This window comes from Rhea pennata, chromosome 1 (genome assembly GCF_028389875.1).
Source record: "Rhea pennata isolate bPtePen1 chromosome 1, bPtePen1.pri, whole genome shotgun sequence".
Classification (NCBI taxonomy): domain Eukaryota; kingdom Metazoa; phylum Chordata; class Aves; order Rheiformes; family Rheidae; genus Rhea; species Rhea pennata.
The window spans coordinates 138,468,323-138,492,725 of NC_084663.1; the positions used below are offsets into that span (position 1 = coordinate 138,468,323).

The 24,403-nt window shown below is 37.6% G+C and overlaps 1 protein-coding gene across 4 annotated transcripts in view; it reads right to left on the bottom strand.

Moving 5' to 3' along the window:
* The window catches only part of WWC3 (WWC family member 3), a 104,671-nt gene that overhangs the window by 30,483 nt on the left and 49,785 nt on the right, over positions 1–24,403 (bottom strand). For all 4 annotated transcript variants that reach the window (XM_062601240.1, XM_062601232.1, XM_062601226.1 and 1 more), the window contains 4 exons: positions 18,940–19,069; positions 12,735–12,884; positions 9,710–9,783; positions 206–448 (listed from right to left, as the gene is read on the bottom strand). In XM_062601240.1, coding sequence (XP_062457224.1) covers positions 206–448; positions 9,710–9,783; positions 12,735–12,884; positions 18,940–19,069 — 597 coding nt within the window. The remainder of the gene's footprint in view (positions 1–205; positions 449–9,709; positions 9,784–12,734; positions 12,885–18,939; positions 19,070–24,403) is intronic.

The window sequence follows — 24,403 nt, forward strand, 5'->3', positions numbered from 1 at the left end:
ACTCTAACGCTCCTTCAGAAAACTTCCAAGATGGATAGAACTAAATAATGACAGAATCAGGAGCAGACTCATCCTTTTTTGAAAGCAAATTACTCTAGTAGCTTCTTTTGTTTCTTTAACACAGTGAAATTCCTTACTCTTCATTTTGAAACTACCCAGATGTATCTTATAGTAGATAAGAAAATGATTTGTTAAATGCCCAAACCTTTCAGTGGCCCCATGAGCAGAGGTTGCTCGAGCCCGTTGAATTTCATCCTCCAAGCGTCTTTTTTCTTCCTCCAAACGTGCAATGTCTTCAGGGGATCGTCTCTGTTGACTGATGAGCTGCAATTCCTGAAGAAGAGCCTCTTTCTCTTTGATAAGCTGAAGACGGTCCCTGTCCGCTTCAGCCATTCCTGGCCAAGATTCATTGTCTAGCAAGGCCAGCTGCTGTTGTATATTGGAAACTCTTTAAAAGAGAATAAACAGATTTCAAAAAGCAGAAGTGACAAGTCAGAGGAAAAAACACCACAGGTCAGTAATCTTTGTCTGCTAACTCAGTGTCTTCTCACCTAAACCCTGAATTAACATTCTGGGGGGAATTTGTTTTGGGTTTTTTTTTCACATTCTCTGAGTGACTTTTTTTCAAAACACTAAACATGCAAGTATTCATAAGTGCATAGCTGTACAAAAATTACAATGCATTTACTTATCAAAATAGACAACATCTGCTTTCACATCTTTCTCATTTTGAAGTATATCAATTCATATTTTATGGCTCTTATCATGAGTTCGCTGTCTGTACAGCTGATGTAGTTGAACATCCTTTCATTCCTTACTCTCCCCTTACTGCATCTTCACTTGACATTTCAAGAAGTGCTGGGAGAAGTACAAGGGGAAGAAGGGGATACAAAGTCCCATAATGTCACACCTTCTCTACATGCAAAGCAAATGGAGGAAAGGTTCAAGAAGCCGAAAATTTTATACAGTTTTGATTGACAACACCAATATTTTTATAAATAAGCTCTGAGTATAATAAAAAAATGGGGTTGGAAAAGAAGATCAACTGGTTTAAAGATCAACTGGTGGGTTTAGTTGGACCCATCATCAAATCAAGCAATCAATCAAACGGGAATTTTTTGTAGTCAGCTTTGTAGTCAAAAGGAGTTTCTGTACCTCAACATGCTGAATCATTACAAAAAAACAATACTAGTTAGAAGAATGATGCCACAGTTAACATTTTTAAAACTTGTTCTGCTAAAAGACAATTTTGAACTCTGCTAAATATTACCAAAAAACCCTAAAGCTAGAAATTTCACAAATGTGTCTTTCTGTAACTTTTCAAAGGAAGTTACCAGCAAAACCAAAAGTATATAAATGTAACAGGGAAAATACTCTTTTATCGTTAGATATTTTTGCTTATCTTAAAATGGTTCAATTTAGGCATGAGATTTTCTCTCATTTACTCTAGCTTTCTGATTTTTGAATATTTATAACTTAAAAAACAGAACTGTACATTAGTTACAGAACTGTACATCTCAGTTTCACCTCCAGTTTCAAATGTCAGTGTTCAAAGTTTAGTGCATAATAAAATGTTACTGCCCTTTATTAAAAAAAAAAAAAAAAGTTTATAACTAGCCATGGAAGTGAGATATATATTCATTCTTTTAATAAGTACATTTTTAAGCAATCATTTTTTTCAAAATGTTTGATAAAGAATGAATAAAAAGGTAGCAAACAAAACAGTACAAACACATGATTAGAAAGATTCACAAAGTATCAGTCTGATGACATCTCACAGCTTCCCAAGCAAAAGTATAGACATGACCAAGATAGGTTTTTGCCATCTAAAACAAAACCTCACACAATGTTTATTTCAGACTGACATCTAGAAAGTATTTGGCCATCTTATTATCAGGGGAAGGGAATTAAACTATCAATATAAGCCATTTTACAATAACCACTTTAATTACAGTTTGTATGCTCCTATATCAACAGGAGGATGTGGATTTTGTGGAAGTGGGTTTTTTTCCCCCCTCTAGTTTTCAGTCTCAGCAAATAATGATCTTGGGTATTATGCTACATTGTAGTCTAAAGTATGATATTTTATCAAGCTGTTCAATACCGTTTCCTCTTTTGCATGAATAACCCACTCCCCGTGAACAACCAGTGAAAGCACAATTGTGAATGGACACGTGTCCTCTACTTATTTCGTGCTTCAGCTATGGTGCATAAATTCCAGATGCAGCTTCACAAAGGACATCTCACCCAACACAAGAATGGCAGTGCCAAGAGCTGCGAGCGCAGCCAGTATCCCTCCTCCTCCTCCTCCTCTTCACCCACACTGCCAAGCAATTAAAGATTCAGCTGAACATATGTGCAGTCTGATTTTCTAACGTTTGGTGCTAAATGTAACAAACAGGAACTCGAGGTCTGCTCAGCAGAATTACTAAATTCAGACTCAGTTGAGTTATCGCAGCCTAGAAAGCGAGTGCAAACCAGCTGAGCACTGGTTAACTCATTCTGGTGACCATGGGCTGAGGCTCTTAGCTTTTGGGCGAAGTAAAGTGAGGGATGTTTGGTGAAATCTCTTGAGTTCAGTTTTACACGGCAGCTGAAGGAATGACTCCCTCTTTCCTTTAAACACTCATGTTGGTTTTGCTAGACCATTTTGCTGCGCGTGGTGAGCTGGCAGAGAAGCCAGCACCGGAGCAGATCAGGGGTGATAAAAGCAACAAGGCAGAGAGAAGGACCAGTTGGCAAGAAGAGAAGGTGGCAGAAAAGGAAGGAGGAACCCCCTTGCAGTGGCTGTTGAGAGCACATTAAACAATTTTTGGTGCAGCTCAACTGAGAGATAGTAACCCGCTAAGCCACAGTAACAAAGTTACATGTCCAAGACCTTTGTAAGAGCTTGAGAAATTGTCCTTGCCAAAAAATTATACTTGTAAAAAGTAAGATGCTACGGACTACTGTGATACAATTCCTCTCGTGTCAGATATTCTTATTCCAGCTTAAAATGTTTTTTCTAATTTATGTTATGATGAGTGTTTATAAAGTAGGAAGTTACAGTAGAGTAGCTTAATTATACTGCTATTAATAGAAAAAGCACTGCTGAGGACAAGGCATGCTGTCTGTAATATCAGACTTGTATCACTGAAGAGTTCCAAAATCTGTTTAGGTACTTACTGGTGATTCCCTCGACATTCTCAACATTTCAGCTAGCTCTTCTTGGCTCTAACTTTTCCCCTTACGCAAAGAAAAAGTAGTTGCACATTACATAGTGCAGGTATCTGTGGTGGGGAGAATTTCAACAACAGTAGGCCAGTTTTCTGCACTTCTATGAGTGAACCGAAGTTTTCAGACAATTTTGTTGCATGTCTTCCACTGAGGACTCCTCAATATAGTGAGTTAATCTCACTATAAAGCTACCAGCACTAAACTTATTTAAATTTATCTCTCTGGTTAGAAAACATCCCTAGGGCTTTAACAGACTCCCTCACTCAAACTGAAGAACAAGATCTGAGGATAGGAAACATATTCAATTTTCCTAAAAGCATAATAAAAGAACCCTTCAAAGCATGTTCCGTAACTGTAATTTGTCTTTTCCAAACACAAGCTTTTCTTACCAAACAGAATAAATGGATAAAAACGCACTTTCATTGGGCTTGCCTATACCAGATTTAATGCCTATACTACACCAACCATTCTCATTGCCAGCCCATTACAAAAAGTGGCTTATTCTTTTGTTTCAGACTCAGAGCATATATTCACCTACCTTCACCACACACTTAAATAAATCAATGAATTGTCATGGATATCATTTAAAAGGGCAGGGGGAAGATTTAATGTCCTTTTTAAAGCCTCTGTTTTCAAATAATTTTTTTCCTTCTTATCAGGTAATTTTTAAGATACTACTTTTAAAGTGTAGTCACTGCAAAAGTGTACTTTTGTCTAACCCAGTGTCAAACACTGAGGTCCCTACTGATAGAGCAATTTAACATTTTCCTGGGGAAAAAATAGTTAATTTTTGAACCATCAACATTCCAGGCATTTTGCCCATTCCCATCCTTGCATAACAAGTGCTGGGGAACTTGCATTCCACACTCGAGTAGGTGGTATCAAATGACTGGTTTCCTAGGTAGACAGACTGACTTGCTGCTTATTTCAATATTCAAAAATTTTGAACAGCAATGAATGTAACAGCTCTTGTTAAGCAGAAAAGCAGGAGGGGCATGAATAGGATGACAAAGGTTTAACCTGTTCAAAGGTTTAATCTTAAATAAATAACAATTTGAAATGGCAAACTTGCTCTGAATTGGCCATATTGATACAGCTTACAATGATGATTTTCCACGAGAACACAGACATAGTATGAGGAGGCTGGAAAACAGGACAACAAATAAATTAAAGCACATCAGCCAAATTACATCATAGAAAAGAAAAAAAAAGTATTTTCAGAATTCACAGCATGCCTGCATCATTACATTTCCACATAAGTGTTCCCTAGACAAAATAGCGCAACCCATGCTATCATTAGAAATACCTGGGAAAACTAAAAGATTCTGTTAGTGTGCAGAACCTCTTTTCAAAAGTGCTATTTGAACTCAATAAAATAAGCTACCCAGCTCAAGAGCATTTCAGTATGTAAGAGTTTATTTATTAAAACACAGCACAGGAACTGAGACTAAAGTAGAAATCACATTTTTTGTGGGATGAAATACCTGATTTATGTGTATTACAGATTAACTCCTTGTTTAAACCATTATTCAGATTACAAACACAACAGGTGTTACGGGGAAGAAATACTCTGAAGGAATCAAAAAGGGAAAAGTGAAGGGAACCATAAATCTGGTATTTTCTAGTCCACTAACTTACTAATTCTTCTAACCTATTTTCTTTTACATCTCCAAGCTTATTTTAAAAAACAAAATAAAATAAAATAAAACCTACATTTCACTGCATAACCTTTTGGGTGACGTATCGGACTACTCTGCTGCTGCGGCCTTTGTTACCTGACAAATGGGAACATTGGTTGGGATAAAAAAAAGACCGTTATGATTTGGGGAATGACGGCTAAGATCACACAAAGAGAGGAAGAGATCATTGGCAGAAATCAGTCCAGCTCACTTTTTTTTTTCTGGAAAGTGTTTATGATTAGAGACTAACCCAATTCTCTGCTGCTTCAGATAACAGGGAATTTCTGCCACACGCAATACCCAGAAAAAGTGGTTATAACACTGAGGACGCATGATGAAGGCTATAAAAACAGGATAATTTCTGGTATTTGTGGTCCAACTAGAAAATGGATTATAGTTTACAACAAAGAGAGGAAGGCTGGGGAATGGGGAAGAAAGAAATGGAAAGAACAAGAAGTTGGGGAACAAAGCCAAATGCTCACAAAATTTCTCCACTGTGTCTACTTTGGCTGCTCCTGCAAGTATATGCCACTGTGGCTTTGGCGGACAACGAAAGTATGCGCTTTAGAATATCCAGCCTTTTGGCAGCCTGCTTTAGTAACAAGGAGACCTTAAATTGGCTTAAGACCTTGAAACCTTTCGAGTCCATTGGCACTTTGTAGGTAAAATTAGATATTCACCTTCAAAGCAAAATTGCAAATCCTGCTAAAAACAATGGAGGAAAGGAACTAGTGTTTCCTCAATTCACAAGTAAACTCTCATAATAAAAGAATTCAAAGACAGCTTAAGAGTATGGCTCAGTTTTCTTTATAATACAAATAGAAAAGCAGTTTTATGCTTAAAAAAAAGACACTGGGAGATCTAGGTTTAACTGACATGCCTGACAGATATTTACGGGATACCAAATTACTTCATCACTGAATCAGATTTTCAGATTAGTTTAGCAAAATAAAGCATACAAATCCCCTGAATTTCACTAGGAATGGGACAATTGCTTGCCTACACCCAACGAATTTTAACAGCAAAATGCTTGACTATTCTATCAGTATTGAAATATTTCTATCAATATCCAGCATACATTTTGTCAATATAAGTAAATACTGCACTGATAACTTCTGCCTTTGCCAGTGCCTTTACAAGCACAAGTGAATATTGATTTGAGTAATGAAACAAGTTTGCAGCAAAATAACTATTTAATAACTTAATTAGAAAGAAAGAAGTAGCATTCTGAAATGGAATATGGAAATATTAAGCCTAGCTGAGAAGGAGGCTTTTTCAGGACTAAAATAATCTGTTGACAATCAATGTAAGATTTAAACACCTGAACTGAAAAATAATACCTTTAAGTTCAAAACCACAGAAAGTACAAACTCATTACTACTTTCGGTCCAAATTAGATAAGCTGGTTGAGAATGCTTGGCTGTTTTAGTTCATTAAAGTCAGTTGCCATCAGACTGTATTAAAAAAAAAAAAAAAAAATCACAGTTCACAAACCCTCTTATCGGAGGGATCATTTTTCATCTATTGATTAATACATTTCACTAGATACAAGGCACTGCAGCAATGAAAACTCAGGACAACTTGCCAGAACACTTTATGTAGCCATTCAACTAAACCGTACAAATTAGATTTATCAAAAAAAAAAACTTTTTGCTTTTGAGTTCTCTTTCTATGAAACAGTCTATTCAGAAAATGCTCTAGGGGAAGAGTTTCTAGTGTGCAAATGCTTTCATGAGAGGTGGTCTCACTGAAATAGCAACTGAAACCAAAAACGGTATTTTTCCAGGCAGCTTGGAGTTGTCTGCTCAAAAAAACCTGTCCTCCCTCCCTCCTGTTTCTCTGGAGGCCACACTGACAGATCTGAGAGAAAAGATTTCATGGAAATAAAGTACAGTCTATTTTAAAATAATGGAAGGAAAGGAGAAGAGTACAGAAGAGAGCTGATTTAACATCTTTTCAGCATGATTGGTGAGTTAAAAAGCACAGTTTACATGCCTTCTCCCAGAATACCGCATTTAATACAGAATAAAAAATGTCTTCCCATGCATTTTAAAGATGTCGAAACTCTTAGCTCGTGAGGATCTGAAGATCCTCATGGGAAAAATTAAAATGCAAATTATCTAACTTCCTTCCAGTGGGAAACTAAAGAAAAAAAAGCTTTGTGAATGTCTTAATTTATGCAAAGGCCAAACCACTCAGTACTGTAACGGAGAGATTTTTGAAAGAGGAACTAAAATCAGATTATCTTCTAAAAGGAAGGAGAGAAATTATGAAAGAATCAACCAACCTTTCTACTGTCACTGGGTCTCATCTCCCTAGTTCAAGATAGCTCTTTTGGAAATCTCAGTATTGTATTTCGTTTCTAAGCTACCATACACAGAGAAGGTGTTTTATTTTTTTAAAAGTTCTTTACTACATAAGGCAATTATTCCACTCCTATCTAAAGCTGTATTATCTTCTGGATATTCACAAGAGTCTGGTTAAAATGCAACATACTGCATTTCATCTTGGGGGTTTTTTCTTGCTTTCCTTTAAGGGAAGAGACACACTCCTCCTACAGTATATTTTAAGTCTTCCATTAAAACTTGTGTTCCTTTTAGAAGTAAACAAGACAGTGCGTCCACTGTTGCTGCACTTATTCACTATGTACTTTCACATTCCATTTGAAAAGCAAGTAGGCATAATAGAGTGCTTTACAGTTGTGATATACTGTAGCATTTTAATTTTCTGCTCTGTAGATTTTAACTCCATCACAGCACATTCCGTCACCCACACTGTGCACTAACAGTAGATATTTCACCAGCCAAGGGAGAAGGAACACAAAGATATTTAGTAGAGACAAAAGCTCTACAGAAATGCCAGCAAGCTAAGGGGAAGGAATGCATGATAAATGAAGAATGCAACCACAGAGATAACTCGTAGGGGCAATGAGCTTTGTGCAGTTCCACTCAAAAGTTGAAAGCTGATTACTTCCGTGCAACGTACTGGGCAAAATAAGGCTACTATTTTAAAGCAACTAACATGCTTTTGCTAAATAACAGACCATTGTCAGAGTGCTATCCCCAGACAGAAAAGTTATCCTTACTGCAATTACTATTCTCTATTTGAAAAGTTAGTTACCTTGGTTTTCTACACTCAATTAACATCAAAACCCAGCTTACTTCTGATGCTCAGAAATCCTGCATTCCATGCATAAACAAACGTTCAGCATCTCCAGCTGAGAAATGCCTCTGCTATTTAAAACAAAGCAAAACAAAACAACAAAAAAAGCCTTTATCTTTTCCCTGCACCAACCCACAAAAAAGAGTTGTTTTGAAAAAGGCACAGAAAAGATGTATCAGAAAATTTAATTAAACATATCATACAATCTTTACAGCACTAATAGCTCTGCTAAGTTAAATAGTACAAAACTAATTCTATCTTTCCTCCTTCATCAATTGTCAGATGTCCCTAAATTATCACTGCCATGGATTATGTATGTAATCAAACAGCACTTCTGGTTTGCCTGTTTTCTCCTCAATTAGGTAACTTTTATTAGGTAACAGTGGCAGGTATCTATCCATGCAGCATTTTCAGAAGTTGGCTGATCCAATACAGACTTTCATTCCTGCTGCAAATCCCGGAGAAATTTAGCTGCATCTACAACATGCTTGTACCAAGTTCTTTTTCTTTTCTTTTTTTTTTTTCTTTTTTAAGCCTGTATTGTATCCAAATGGCTTCGTGAATTTTCCAAGAATGACAAAAGGGCGACTTCCTTATAAAGCTTCTAATCCTTGTCAAGACATATGACAGCATTATGGTTTCCCTCAAAGAAAAGGTCACCAAAGCAGTACTTGGTTTTCTTTAAACCTTGTTCTGAGATATGTCAAAAACTGAAAAAATAGATAAAACTGAAAAAAAGAAAAGCCTAGCTTGAAAAAGACAGTATGAAAAAGTAAGGTATTCAAAGTTAACTATAACAGGATCTTCTAAGCATCAGTCAATTTCAGTAAGACACCATTCTATTAGCACATATTAAAATAATCTAAAATGCATGGAATTACCGTGTTCAAGTTGTCATCTATACCTATACTATCGTCTTGAACATGTGGCAAATAGTTTGAAAGTAGTGAAGTTATAAGAAGGGCCTGCTAATCTATACTTGTAGGTAATATTTTTAAATAATGCTAAATCAGAAGAATTTACCTTTACAAAGCTTTAAAAACCCTGCAAAATAACATTCACAAAAGAAATAATTTACTATGAGAAGTGATTAGCCTGAAAAAGACAGTGAAGAATTAACCTATTTCAAGTTAATTTGTTTTTAAAAAAAAAAGTCCAAGATTTTTTCCATCTCAAGTTTTATTTTTATATGCTCTTTTGCTCAGCTATGAACATTTTCACTTATCTCAAGTAATTTTTTATTCTTTCTTCATATCGCGTTAACAACTTCAATATACTGAATCTGGAAATTAGGTATGCAAAACTGTGAATATACTGTCAGAGCCAGACAAATATAAGCCCAACGTAAAGATTGTTTATATTGAGGTTTGAGAAGAAGAAAAAAACTTGTTAAACTGCAATTACACTACTGCAATTTTGTGTTTATACAAGTGTAGAACAGGGCTGACATTTGGCTTTATCTCTGCAAACAAATATAATAATCTTATGATAAAGTCATACGTTTACCTAAGCTTTTACTATCTCTGAACTACTTAACAGTAAGCACATTAATCTTCTTAAACATATTTCAACTACAGGCTAGTTCCAGTTCCACTTTGAAAACTTTAATCACAAATATAAAAATAAAAGCCATCAAATTTAAGTATTCTTACCTTTTCTTGGCCTCTTCATATTGCCAGTTCAATCTTACTTTGTCTACAAGTCTTGTTTTATCATCAAAGCCAAACTTTTGCAGAGTTGAAGAGCAAGAACAAGGAAAAAAAGGGGAAGGGGTAAGAAACAAGATTTTAAAAAATATTTTCACAAGGAAGAAAGGGTTAAGTCAGTCTCCCTGCTAGCCTCACTAAAAAATTGTCAATGTTTTAAGTAATAACACAATCAAAATCCATTTTATGCTTTGGAGAGATAAAATTCATCTTTTGCAAAAAATATGAAAAATAAATAACTAGCCCTTTCAATAAATTATAATCCTGGAAACTAACAGTTAGCAAGCAGAATTACTGACGATTGGTTGAAGCTTTCCAACTTAATCCAAGTTTAAAAGAAAAAGAATGTAATTTTAATAAAATATTTTATCACTTGATATATTTTTTTCATTAAAAACTTATTAAATGTAATTCAGACTACATTGCCATTACACTGAAGTGTTACCCAGCACTTAGTTCACTGGTGTATTTTAAACACTAATCCAAAACTATCATATGATTTTTGAACCAGTCAGAGAATACACATTTATGTTACAACTCCTACAGTATATAGTTTGTTTTCTACAGCAGCTTCTCTCCATCTCAGGGCATCAGCAGTTCCCCTCTTCAGAAGTTTGTGTATGGCCTAATAGTTACAGCTCAAGCCCTGACCTAAATGCATTTCCTGTTAAACTACTAGTTTTGCTCTCTTCACCATCATGTTTCAAAAAAGCATCTCTTTTACTCACATTCCTCTATTAATAACTAAGAAAAATAATTTCATTTCGTAGATGAGGGGAGTTGATGAAAGGATATCATCTACCTTGACTTCAGCAAGACTTTCAACAGTGTCTCCCATAACATCCTTACAGATCAGCTGATGAGAAGACAGTGAGGTGGATTGAAAACCAGCTGAACAACAAAGCTCAGAGGGCTGATCAGTGCTGCAAAGTCTAGTTGGAGGCCAGTAACTAACAGTGTCCCCCAGGAGTCAATGCCGGGTGCAATTCTGTTCAAGTTATTCACCAGTGACATGGATGATGGGACTAGGAGTGCTCTCAGCAAGTTTGCTGATGATGTAAAACTGGGGGCAGTGGCTGATATACCAGACAGTTGTGACACTCTTCAGAAGGACCTTGACAGGCTGGAGAGATGTGGAGAGAGGAACAACATCAAGTTCAACACAGAGAGGAGCCCACTCCTGTACCTGGGGAGGAATAACTCCATGCACCAGGACACCTGGGCAGCAGGTTTGAGCAGAAGACCCTGGGGGTCCCGCTGGACAGCAAGGTGAACATGGGCTAGCAACGCACCCTTGTGACAAAGAGGGCTCATAATGTCATGGGCTGCATTACGCAGAGCGTTTCCAGCAGGTCAAGGGAGGTGATCCTTCTCCTCTACTCAGCCCTGATGAGGTCACATCTGGAGTACTGTGCCCAGGTCTGGGCTCCCCAATACAAGAGAGACATGGAGCTACTGGAGCAAATCTTGCAATTCACAGGGTCACAAAGGTGATTAAGAGACTGGCATACAAGAAAGGCTGCAAGCTAGGGCTGTTTAGCATGGAGAAGGCTCGTGGGGGATTTAATTAATGGGTATATATATCTGATGGGAGGGTGTGAAAAAGACAGAGCCAGACTCTTCTCAGTAGTGTCCTGTGACAAGAGGTGAGGCCATGGGCACACACTGAAACATAAAGTTCCATCTGAATCTAGGGAAAGCCTCCATCCCTGAAGATCATCCCGGTTTGGACAGGGTCCTGAGCAACCTGCTCTAGGTGACCCTGCTTGAGCATCTAGATCATGATAAGCACGAGACCATTTCCAGAGGTCCCTTACAACCTCCACCATTTTGTGATTTTATGTTTATATTGCTTAGATTTTCCTAACAAAAACACCTTTACATGATAAACAGCTTTCACATTATATTTGGTCTTGGATGATATTTAATTTGTATCCTGAATAAGATACCACGATTGTTTGCTTTTTAGTATATTAGAATTTGATAATTGCATCCACTATCTATCCAAAAAATGATGCCCAACAGCACCAGCTATCTGACACACTGGGAGAAAGCCTAGCATGTTAGCTAAGTTTTCTCAGATGCTTTAGGAATGCCTTCTTCTTTAAAACACAAATTTCTTCTTCTTCAGAGGCTCTCTCAAATCTTCCAACTTGACAAGTCGTAAGACAACACTAGAGTAGCAGAAGGATGGTAAAAGCCTATGATGAACATTAAAGTTACACAGCTCAACAGAGTTTCTTAAATGTATCTGAAATAACACCCAAACTATAGTACTACCGAACTACTTGTATAAAAGTATGACAGACTAGATCAGAAATTCCAGTAGTTATTAAAGAAAATATTTTGAAACTTTAACAAATACTCCCCTTGTCTTGGACAGAGGAAAGGAATAGACATCTATCTTAAATCTTTGATGTGCATCAAAGAGGATGACACTCATAATAAAAAAATAATAAAAAAAATCATTACTACCATTAACAGCTCCAGTGACTGCACAATCAGGTCTCTACTGCAACTTTGAATGGAGTAGAGTATTTTCATCCTTTCTGCATTGTTGCAAATATCGCTAAGTCTGAGAACTGGTGACAAGAACGTAACAGGTCTGTGGGCACCTCTGCAAGGACTGATACTCAGAAATGAACCTGCAGTCACCACAGTGATGACAAGGGAAGTGCTGTGTCAGGCTGGCAGAATCCAGGAGCTAATTCTGCCTATCACTAATCTGTGAGCACAAAGTCACAAAGCCTCTGAGCCATTCTCAAGCATCAGAATCACGAAGCACAGCACTCATGAACATTGTTCCCAAGCTTTGGAAACAGTAAGTCACACGTTCCCCACCACCAATATTTGGCTATGGCAGAACAGAACATTCAACACATCTTAAATTAAAGCACAAAATAATGATGCATCACTGTAGTACACAGGCAGTGTATTTCCTACAGCAAGTGCCTCGCATTGGGACACATACCTCTCCAGTGATGTCAGTCTGAGAACAAGCATCGCAGTGTTGTTGAGGTAAACAGGAGTCGCTGAGTGAACTAGAATTGTGCTGGAGGTCCTGCAGGGAATCTGTAATACAACAGCTATTCCTGAATCCATCTGTTAACTTGGCCAGGCTCTACAAGAAAACAGATATATTAAAAAAAAAAAAAAAAAAAAAAGTAAGAAAATCTGATTTTGTGTTATTCTTGTATTATTAGAAAACTAAAAGATGGGAATTATTCTGCTTAGGAATATGACAGGCATCTTGCATAGAAACAACTATTTACATAAAATAAAATCATCACGGTGTTACTAACATGTAGAAGCTTTGCTTTTAAATAAATCTGCCCTTTTAGAAAGTGCTTCTGATAGTAAACATCAGCCTTTTTTCTTAATCATTTCTTTTGGAGCTACAGAAGTTTAGCTTTTGTATAGCTTACAGACAACTCTCTAAATCTAGCAGCTGACAACTTTCAGGTTAGTTGATAGTAAAGACAAATGTAATTCACCTGCCCTTTTACCATTTTTTTGCACATTTTGCATTCCTTAGCCACTACTGTTATCACATCCAAGTAGATGAATACCTTGTATTGATTGTATTTTTATAACAACTGATTTCAGCCTTGTGCTCCCTTATCCAAGGTTCACATAGCTAGAGATATTTTATACTTTGGGTTAAGCAAGGGTCATCTCCAAGACGTTTAAAGAATGACACAAACTGTGAGAGTGAAGCAGAGACTTCAAGCAGCTTTTAAGGAGAGAATGGAGTAAGACAGAACCACAAGAAAACAACAAAACCTTGTTTGACAATAAGAGCTTGGCTGATAGGCTCTTGAAATTCCTTTAAAAATCCCTCTAAAAATATAGAATTATTTTTATCAGAATTATTTTCTGACTGTATATTTTCTATTTTTCAAAGATGTAAATAATTACAGTTAATTAAGTATTTGTGACACAACGAGTTTGCAGTCTGTCATTTATGGCTGAGATGCTAAGCATTCTGCACTGAGAGAACATTTTTTAAAAAACTGTTTAAAGAATATAATTAAATTCTGCCTCTACTGCCTGAAAGACATAGGATCAAATTCTCTAAGAAGAATTCATCAGAAATTTGAAGAGCTGCATCAATTCACTGATCATAACCTAATCAAGCCATTTGATTCTAAAAATATGCAAAAAAACTCAAAACTGCTTACTTCAAGGGTCTGAATACAGAAGCAGAGACTAGTTTTAAGCACTCAAAATTGAGACTGCTGGCCCTCAGGAATTGCAGTGGCTGATGATAACTGACGACCTGCAACAAGCTCTAGTTATTCTACACACCCAATCACCAGGCTATTTCTCAGTCTTCAAAGAGCAGACCAAAAATCAGAGATGGTATCTCTTCTTACAACTATGGAGTCAAAAAGGTGAACTCTCACAGCAGCAACCGGTCACTGCTCACAAGAACTGCAAGAGGACCTTAGAGATGATGGTGGAATCTAGTTGCAGAGCCTAGGAAGCCTCCTCAGACACTGCTACAGGCCTGAAACCAGTCATTTACAGCAGCTTGCTCTGGTGGCCTACCTTCCCACCATATACTGGTCCTGCACTTTGTTTTCATTATATACTGGTCCTTCCTTCTTAGTATCTGCCTACACCGGGGAGGAAAAAGAGGGAAAATACCTTTCCTGGCATTTCAGCAGGGGCGAGCTTTAGGCACAGACAAAGCTGACTCCAGTGGCTAGCAGAGGGCCTCCTGGCTGAGGCATGGTCACCCATGGTCACCATGCATTTGGTGCATCAAGGGTGCAGGATGAAGGAGCAAGCAACCTCCCTGGGCCCAGGAGTGAGGGGCCTGCGCTCCACTTCACCTGCTGGCCCTCACCAGCCAGCACGCGCTGTCTTCTTCCTACTGGGGAAAGTGGGAAGACACACAGGCACATGCTATGTACAGGAGAGAACGTGGCCGCTCCCTGCTCAGCTCTGTCTACTGACATTACAAGGTCTCAGTGAGGCTCGAGCTTGCGCTTAGCAATAGCAGCGACAGAGGAAAGCGCAGAGCAATGTCAAACACGCAGGCAGCAGGCCAAGGCTGCCACCATTCACCTCCGGAGAGCTCCATCTGCCTCGGGTCCCAGAGAAATCCAATTCTTCTGCTACCTCCAAAGTGAATTGCGCAATCCTGCTATCAAGCACATGTGAATTGGTTTGTTTTCAGTCTCAAGAAAACAAAATCCACTTTCACACACTGCCGAGAAGACCCTAGCTAGTGCCCCTTTATCCTTGGAATATTTGTTGGCAAAACAAACGGCTCTACTCAAGAAGAGTAAAATGAGAAACAGAGCATCTTTCACTTTATGAAGCTTGAAAATTAGAGAGTCCGATCCAGTATTCTTCCTCAAAACTCACTAGAAATCCTCCAGTCTTGTCAGCTGTACGGAGGATCAAGATGGATTCCTAATGGATCTATGACATGGAAATAATCTTTCATTTCTAATCCCAATACTAAAACATCAAATGTCTAATACGGCTTTCCCAAGAAAGCAGAGCCCACTGATACGAGAAAAACCTGAGGACTGAGAAAGTCTGAGATTTCATGCAAGCAAGCTATGTCCCATCTGGCACCTTTGGCTAGCATGTATAATGCTATAAGCATATGTAACAGCAAAGATCTTGATGCTAGAATTTAACATCTAAACTTCTACCTGTGTTTCAGCTACTTCATACATAACTACTATACTCCTGACAACCTCCAGCATCTCCCTGGAAGGTGAAGGACTACCTGGCTGCTGGCCAGGCTTTCTGTCTGGGCACTGTTGCTGCACCCTGGATGCCACCTACAGAATTACCTAGCATTTGGCTGATGGCAGTCAATGAGAAGCACCACAGCAACTTGCAACTATTGCACAGGTGACTGTACTCAAGGGTAAGTACATATGGTTTGAGTCCTAGTTGGACCAGTGAGAACAGAGCCTCTCTCTAGCAGTCATAACACAAGAAACTACAGCCTGAATTAGCACACAATTTACATAAGAATCAGCTAGGAATTAGATTCACCCGAGCCGTATGGGAAAATCTATCTTTCGTCTGGGGTTTATGGCATCTGGGGTTTATGGACTGTTTACGGACAATCTGGTAACAACTTCAAAACCAATCTTACATATTTGATCTGAAGTTCCAGGCAAAATAGCCCGGATCTATCCAAAAAGAGAGAAATGAGTACTGTCAGTTAGTCATTAACCTGTCGCTATCTCTGATTTGGGAGCTCTCTGCCACATACAGAGATCCTATTTAATGAGTTATCCTGTATAAAGGAAAAAAAAAAAACAGAAAATATCTCCAAAACTAAGGATGAAGTTTTTAAAGAATATGTACATACTGGAACAGACAAAAAAGCACAAAAAGGATGAGGAGAGGGAGAGAGGGAGAGCGGGAGAGAGGATGCTGCTTTCAAGGACCTAACCACGCACCTCAATTACTCAATCTTATATAGAAAGGTTTGACCACTTTTTTTTGGAGCAGGGACACTGCCTATTTGGCATTATTTGTAACCACAGCACCCGGTTTAAGTCTGACTACCCTTTCCTTCCCTTGTCAGCCTTCTCTCCCACACAACACAATCCAATTATCATATTTCTATGACAACTACAATTTTTCCAAGCACCTACACAAGACTGAGTCACTTCTGTTATGTTTAGTTCTTTGCTACACTGGCCAAGATATAAATTAAGAAATAGTAAGAAATTTTCTACTTCCTTTCTCTGAAATAAAATCCCAGCTGTTTACACAATACTTCCAACTCTTCTATAAATTCAGCTGTCAGGAAAAAAAAAGAAAGTTTTCCCAAGAAAGTTTGTCATACCAACAACACTTTTAAAATGTAGCCCTTTCAAGGACAAATCAATTTCAAAATTGACAGAACAGCAAATAAGCAAGTTCTGAAATCAGCAGGGAAATATCTAAAAGACTTTTACTTGTTCAACAATACTAAATAGATAAATAGATCCATAACAACAATTAATAATACTAAAAATAAAAAGGCAAAGCACAAATAACTTTGAGGGGGCATTCAAATCTTTTTTTTTTTTTTTTTTTTTTTTTTTTGGTCACAGATTCAAAATTACCAGGCACAAAGCTGGATATTTTAACAGAGCAAAAGAAATGTAAGTTGGCTGAAGTACGTAATTGTGACAATTCCAGCTCTTTTAAACTATATCATTTAGTCCCTTCAGTTGCATCAGAATTTGGGGTATCAGTTTGTACTCCAGCCATGCACAGAGCAGTTATTTCCCAGACTCTCCTGGACTACATATCTACTAGCATTTGTCTGCTATCATAATAGATCAGTGTTAGCTACAAAAATGGTATCTTCCAGACCACTATTTCCTGGATGTCACACAGATCCATTAACAACGACCACAACACTTATCTTATATGACCTCCACATTCTGGCATTGCCAGAATGTAACATCCATGATGCATAGCTTCATCCTAGACTTGTACAACTTCAACACTGTATTTAAAAAGATTGTAACTGTAGTTAAAGTTGGTTTAACAGATGCAATTTTCATGGCATCTCAAGGTTTTCAGCTGGATATAGTGCCACTGAAGACTGAAAATGTAAGGAAATGGGGAAGAAAAAACACAAACTGGTGGGAGAATCCAAATGAGGCCAGTCGCTAAGCTACTCTGAGATCTCACAGACAAGTCTGTAAATTACCAGATAGTTTCCTAAAACATGCGTCACTGCATCCATGAAGAACTGCCTTTCTAATCATTTCTTGCTAGCTAGGCAAGTGGAAGACTGAGAACCATTTTAAACTTGGCCAACAAAAAATATCAAGTATGTTAAAAATTACCAAAGCAGAAACTTTTAGTAGTAACTTAAATGTTCTGTCTACTTGAACAAGGATTTGTGGTCTGTCAGCTAACCTCTGGATTATACTTTGGAGATTGAACAATTGTACAACTATGAAAATTCATTATATGTAGATTACAAGCTACCCACATTGTTTAACAATAAATAGAAGTTACCAAGAAAACACTACTGCTGAGAAAAAGGAAAAACATGTTTGAATGGCAGTATTAATTTAGTAAGATCCCAAAACCTAGGCAACCAAGATGATGTCTTTTGCCATACAGCAATTTCAACACTGAGAAATTAGAGTTATCCTTGTCATCCTTCTGTATCTGCAGCTCATTTGGGGAAGCCTAGCCTGCAGCCCTGCTGTGACTACGGCTCACGGCTCTTTGATTGAGCTCCGGTCCTGTTAACAATGTAGATGCAGCAACAGACTACTTGGAGCAGGATGCAGAATCTCAAAAACTGGATCACCACTCGGGCATCTCTCTCTCCTTAATCTTCATGCTCAAATTCAAAAACTGATTTAGAACTTGCATGGTGGAGTCTACACTCACTGTATTTATTGTATTTAACCCTCTTTTGAGAAGACATTTGAAATTAAGTTGTGTTTAAATTAATTTGTGTCTGGATATGGATACTTAGGAGGAGAGTTTGAGGCAGAAAAGGAGACATATCAAAATAGGAGAAGGGAATATCAAATGACAGTGATGTAGAGCTACAGTGTTTTCTGCACATCTCATGAGATTCAGTTAAGTTATTCAGCTCAGTACAACACTGCACAACCCCTAGCAGCTGCTGAAGGGGAGAAGTATCAAGAGATTCTACATCAGCAGGAGTAAAAGATTTCCTGTACAGTTTTATGAGAGCTTATAAAAGGAAAAGCATATACTTACAAACTGATAAACATTTTAGCATATGATCATCTCAGTCCTACTTCATTTTACAGAACACAAGAAGACATTAAAAGCAAATATTGTAAAATTGATGAAAGACTTTTTTCTTTTTTTAAAAAAAAAATACAGCACAATTACTCTGTAAAAGTTTTTGATACAATTAGCAGCAGTGGAAAACAATGTTCAAAAAAGATATCTATCCCAAAGTACAGAGAGTATGTTATCTGGGACAAAAATACAAAAGGCACCGCAAGTCTTCAGTTCACATATAGACAACTACTACATACTTCTGAAATAACTACTGCTGGCAACTGTCAAATAGAAAAATCAATCAGGCCATCTACTTGCTTATTTAAACTTGATAACCCCAACGCAATCACAAACAAGAAAATAGAGGGAAAATGTAGGCTGATGCACTTTAGCAGCTATTTGCTCTGTAGAATATTTCTTACCTGCATAAGGTCCTGCCTTTCTTTTTCACCTGTGCATATAGCTTTCTTTATAGTTCGAAGCTCACTCATTATAGCCTGTGCTTCATCTAGTCTGTAATTTGTATGAGCACTTGACATCTTACGATCAATCCTGTTGGAAAAATTAAGACAAGTTCAGGAATTTTTGCAGAGGTAAAAAGAACCAGGAAATTTAAAGACGTCTTGTTTATTCATGTACCACTTTATTTCCAGAACTAAAACAACATTCTACTTTTAATTAGCACAGCATTCAGTGTCCAAAACACTCCAAAGACCCTAAGACAACAATAAACAAAGCAATGCAATAACCTACTCAGGTTCTTCAAAACCAACACATTCCCTGGTTTTAATGTGCCAGTACAGAGCTTACTTAGTATCTGTGGGTTATTTTATGTAATAAAAATAAAGTTAACCTAAAACTAGCCTACACAATACTACCTCAAAAGATAAAGACATTTGCCATCACATTTCCTATGCAGCATTATATGTTGCAACAAGTCTTCCAGGACTTTTGTCTGGTCTTGTTTGAGAAGTTTCTGCTGAAGACATTTCATTTTCTCAGAAAGAAATTTTTAAGGTCTAACTTGTATTGTAAAGACTTCTTGGTCATTACATAGTTTATAAGAGCATCTATGAAGAATTTTTTTCTAGAAAATTTCATCTTCCCACAGCAAGGCACTTTACATGGGACCATCTCAGAGCTTTCAAATTCAAACATAGCAAGGAGTCACAGCCATTGAGGCTACCCACTACATCAGGCCAAAGTACTACTATTGTTTCCATTTCCGTATCAAAATCTTTCTCATCTTAAGTGGGACACCCATTTAAAGAGTCCATCTTAACCACTCCAAAATCAAGTATCTTCAGCAACTGCTGAACCATCAGGTCTTTTTTTTAAACATTCCAACAATTTGCAGTAGTAAATGTCAACAGATTGGTACCCAAAAAACTATGTCACTGTATCACCTTCATAATTTTTTTCATTTGCAGATAAAGAATAAGATTAGAGACTATTGTATCTTCTAGAAGAACCATTTGGATTTACAATAAATTACTAGTGGAATTAACAGGCTACTTACAGCAAATAGTGAAAACTGTCCTAAATTCCTGGTAAAATAGGCAAATCACAATTTCTTTTATGTTAGAGTAACAGAGAAAGTCGTATACCAAAAAAAGGTGATACTATGCTCCCTATAGCAATTCTAAAATTCTAAGAAAGAACATTGATTATAGCATAATTAAAGATAACACGTGTGTCAGTCATTATAGAGAACATCAATCTATAAAAAGATGCAACAAGAGAAGTTATGGAATATAAATATGGTAAGAACACTCAACACTATAATACTGAAAACAACTGGAAGTTTGAAGGTAAATATAATAGTAAGCTAAGAGCATCAATAAGAAAAAGGGAAAAGTAAAATACAGCTATTCTTGGTGTAGAAAATAGCAAGTTGTAATGAAAAATACAGATTTCCCATAATATTTCTTTCACATTCTATATATATGATTAGGCAGAAACCTAACAGGGGAAAAAAAATGAACAGCCAGGTTAAAAAGAGAGCAACTAGAAAAGCACTGATTACAAAATTATGTTTACATATGCTATCTTCTAAAACTACCACAAATCTGTTCAAGATTATCTCTAAAAGTTTACCAAAGAAGCCCTTGCACTGTAGTCCAAGGAAGGAGATAAATCATGAAAACTACAAACTGGCCAATAATATTCTGAAAACACTAAAATATGATACCAGGAATGTAAGCGCATTCACAGCTTAAACTACACAAACAAAAACTTTTTTGTCCTCTTCACTCAGCATGGTCTGCCAGTGAAACAGAACCAGTAAAATTCCATTTGCAGCAGACTACTTACATTAAAATTAAAATATTAAAATAATAAAAATAAAAACCAATACGCCTTTAATGAAACTCCTGTGGTTTTATTGTGCATTTCAAAATATCTAGGAGGAACTGTAGGCTGGGTTTCTACAGTTTCGGTTTGTTTGTTTTTTCCTGACAGCTCCTGCTTTGGGAGACAATATAAGGCAAGTCAGAATCTCAGCCTACTGCTTCAACACAAGCCTCTCTATGTTGCATTAAAAAAAATATATAGTATTTTTGTTTCTAGAACCACAAAGGACCTAAAGATCACATGGCCTAAAATTTTCATCATTTCTAAAGATGATTACTTGAGTTTTCACTCATTTTTACTGCTGGGTCAAAATTCTGAAAAGATAACAGAAAAGCACAGTAAAACAACCAATCCAATTCACTAGAAGTTTAGAAACAGAGACAATATGTGGTTTTATCTGAAGGTCACATTAATGTTAAGAACATAGCTTCCACCCAAATATTAGACCAGAAAGTGCCGCCTACACAACTGTTCATTATACTGTTTGCCAGATACAAGGTGGCATTTCAGGAAAAGGAAATTATTTAATTTCAACCAGATTTTTGTCCAGTTACCCGCATATTCATGTTCCTGGACGTCACACTGGTGTTAAACAAATATCAATTCATAAGTTGAAGTAAAGAGTCAGAAGAGTTTCTACTGCCAGCAATATTTGACTTTAAGTCAGTACTGCTGTCAGTCCAAACTGACCTAAGCATCTGACATAATTAGTAATAATTTATTGTCCATGAAATTCTTTCTTCCTTTCATGAAGTTCTAGCTTTGAAAGCCACAAAGTTAAGAAGAATCTCCCATTTATTAATAGAAAATAGCAGGATGCAGAGAGAGATTAGACCTTTAGAATAATGAATAGAAAGGACTGTCAAGTGACACAAAAAAAGATGAATAACATATGTATTTTCTGCAGAAGATGTTTCCTGGACATGCAGGCTCCAAACACACTTACAATAGTTTTGACCCTGTATGGCAGTTTCCGCATTCCTCCATCTTCTCCCATGTGCTCTCAAACATTTAAGGCTCCCTTCCCTCCCTTGCTATCAAAGCCTGAGCGGGTAGTTCAGTTTTTTGTTAGGTCTCACATCCTCTCAACTAGACTGTACTTAGAGTTTGCTTCGCCGCTCCCGAATCCCCCCCTCTCCTGACTTCCCTTTGCTTTCGCGCTGCTCTCACAGCCAACTGGCCACGCTTCCGTCCCCTTTGCTGCTGAACGCCTTCTTCCCCCCAAACCCCTGCCTGCGAGCAAGAGGCTCACCGAGAGCGCAGGCGAGAAGGAACCGCTCCTCGCTCTCCGTCCCCGCAGGCTCCTCTCGCTCCAGGAGACGCTCACCCGCGGCCCCCCGAGGCCTCCGGACGTCGGGGCCGCGGCACCGCGCGAGGCAGCACCTTTGTGGGCGCCGACGGCTGAGCCCCCCGAAGCCTCCGGCGGGCAAAGCCAGAGCAGACTCTTCATGGGCTCTATCGCACATCTGCCAAATTTGGAGGACGCTGTAGAAAATACGACTTTGACAAAAACCCGCAGCACTACCAAATTTGAAATTCTGACCGTTTCGGAGTTGCAGAGCTATTAAAAACACTCGGTCCTCCCCTCGCTCCAAAGAAACCCATTTGTCTGTATTTTTTTTTCCTCAAAGATGGCTAAGCCCTTTTACTAAAATTAAAAGAACAGAAAACAAAACACAGTCCAAGGCAGACACTGCATGTGGAAAATTTCAATGCAAAAGATTTACATTTAGCAAGGTGTAAGAATCTGACAGCACTGTAAAATAATGGAAATACTGAGCAATCTGACCATCCTCAAAGTAAAATCTGTCTCTTGTCTGAGGACTAGACCCAGGAGAGGTTGAACATCAAGTTGCATGGCAGCAACCTGCCTGCTCATCGTGCTAGTCTGTTCAGACTAGACAAATACACAGCCAGAGGTAAAGCCCAAAGTGTGACAACTCCTCATATTGGTTTTGGCAGATATTTGAAATAAAGCGAAGAACGGCTTGAACAGGACCCATGCCATTTTCAATTTGGCAGTTCCTCGAAAATTGCAGTCGATAAATAATTTCGACAAAGGACAAGAAAGAAGAAATTACGCAGACCAAAAAATTTAGAGACGGTAACAAAGGGGAGAATGCCCCAGACGCGAGAATCTTCAGGCAAACTGGAACATTTGTTTTAGGGAAGGAGCAATACTCTTGCTTTGTGGACAGACAGACAGAAAGTCAAATACTTCAGCTTGGGTATTTGACTTGAGTGACCCTCTTCCCCCCGAGAAATAAGGGGGCTGGTGGGAGAATGCCCAGGGACAACCCAGAGCAAAATGAGGCTTTCCCTCTGCTGGCTGCCAAAGCCTGTTCCTCTCGGCCGACTACACAAGGAGCCTGCAAAAACTCCCCTCCTCGCTTCTCAGGCAGTGCAAGTACTCTCCAAACTGGCTCACTTCCGACTACAGGCAAAATATTTGGAAGAAAGCGCACAGTTTACCAGAAAGGCAACTAAAAAAATACTAAAAAAAGGAATAGCAATTCTCTGGCTCACAACTCAAACAGTCACTACAGAGAGCAGAGCTCAGCAAGGCACAAAAAAAAAAAAAAAAAAAAAAAAAAAAAAAAAAAACCCACTGCAATACTGGATAATGCACTGGCAAAACATATCACTAGCTTCAACAAACAGTGAATGTCATCCAGTACAGCAACAGGACAGAGTGATTGTAGCAACAACAGCAACAAACAGCACTAAAACACAGAATTATTATGCCTGAAATCTCTAAACTTAGAGTAACCACTGCCCAATCAGACACACAGGGCTCACTTTAACATAACTCTCTTAAAAGTCTCTCCTATACCCCCATTTTTTAGTACGGGCAAATTGACCAGGGCTAAAGTCCAAGACAAATATTTATATTCACAATTATTTGTAGATTTTATTTTTCAGCAAGTTGCACTACTTAGCTGGACTATTTTAAATTGATTATATTAATTAAAATGATCTGAAGTTTTAAATGGCCTTCAAGTACTTTCATTTTCCTATGCAAGCGGTTAGCTCTTGACTAAAACAATTGAACTTACCCTTAAATAACCCCCAAAACAGGTAGAAAGGGACACAAAGGAAGTAGAAAAGGGAGGGAATGGTGCATCTTAATCATATTAATTTCTTTAATTGAGTAAGAATGTAAGAGAAAATCACTTTTGTTCTGTTACTGCTTACTAAGTTAGACTACTATCTTCAAATAGATAACTATATTTAAAATATTTGCTCTTTCAATACACTGAACACTTTATATTGTAAATCTTCAATTAATATCATACTTTCTCAACTACCCTGTATCTAACTGTGATTTGTGTAGTCAATGAAAATATATTTATACCTGAGAATGATTACCTTTTGTCTACCAATAAACTATTTTGGTCCAGCAAGTGTTTTTCTTCTTAAACTTTTAAAATACATTATAAAACAAAACAACCTTACTATATTTAAAATGAATTGATACCAAATGCATAGGATATTCCCGCTCCTTAAAAAAAAAAAAAAAAAAAAAAATCCAAG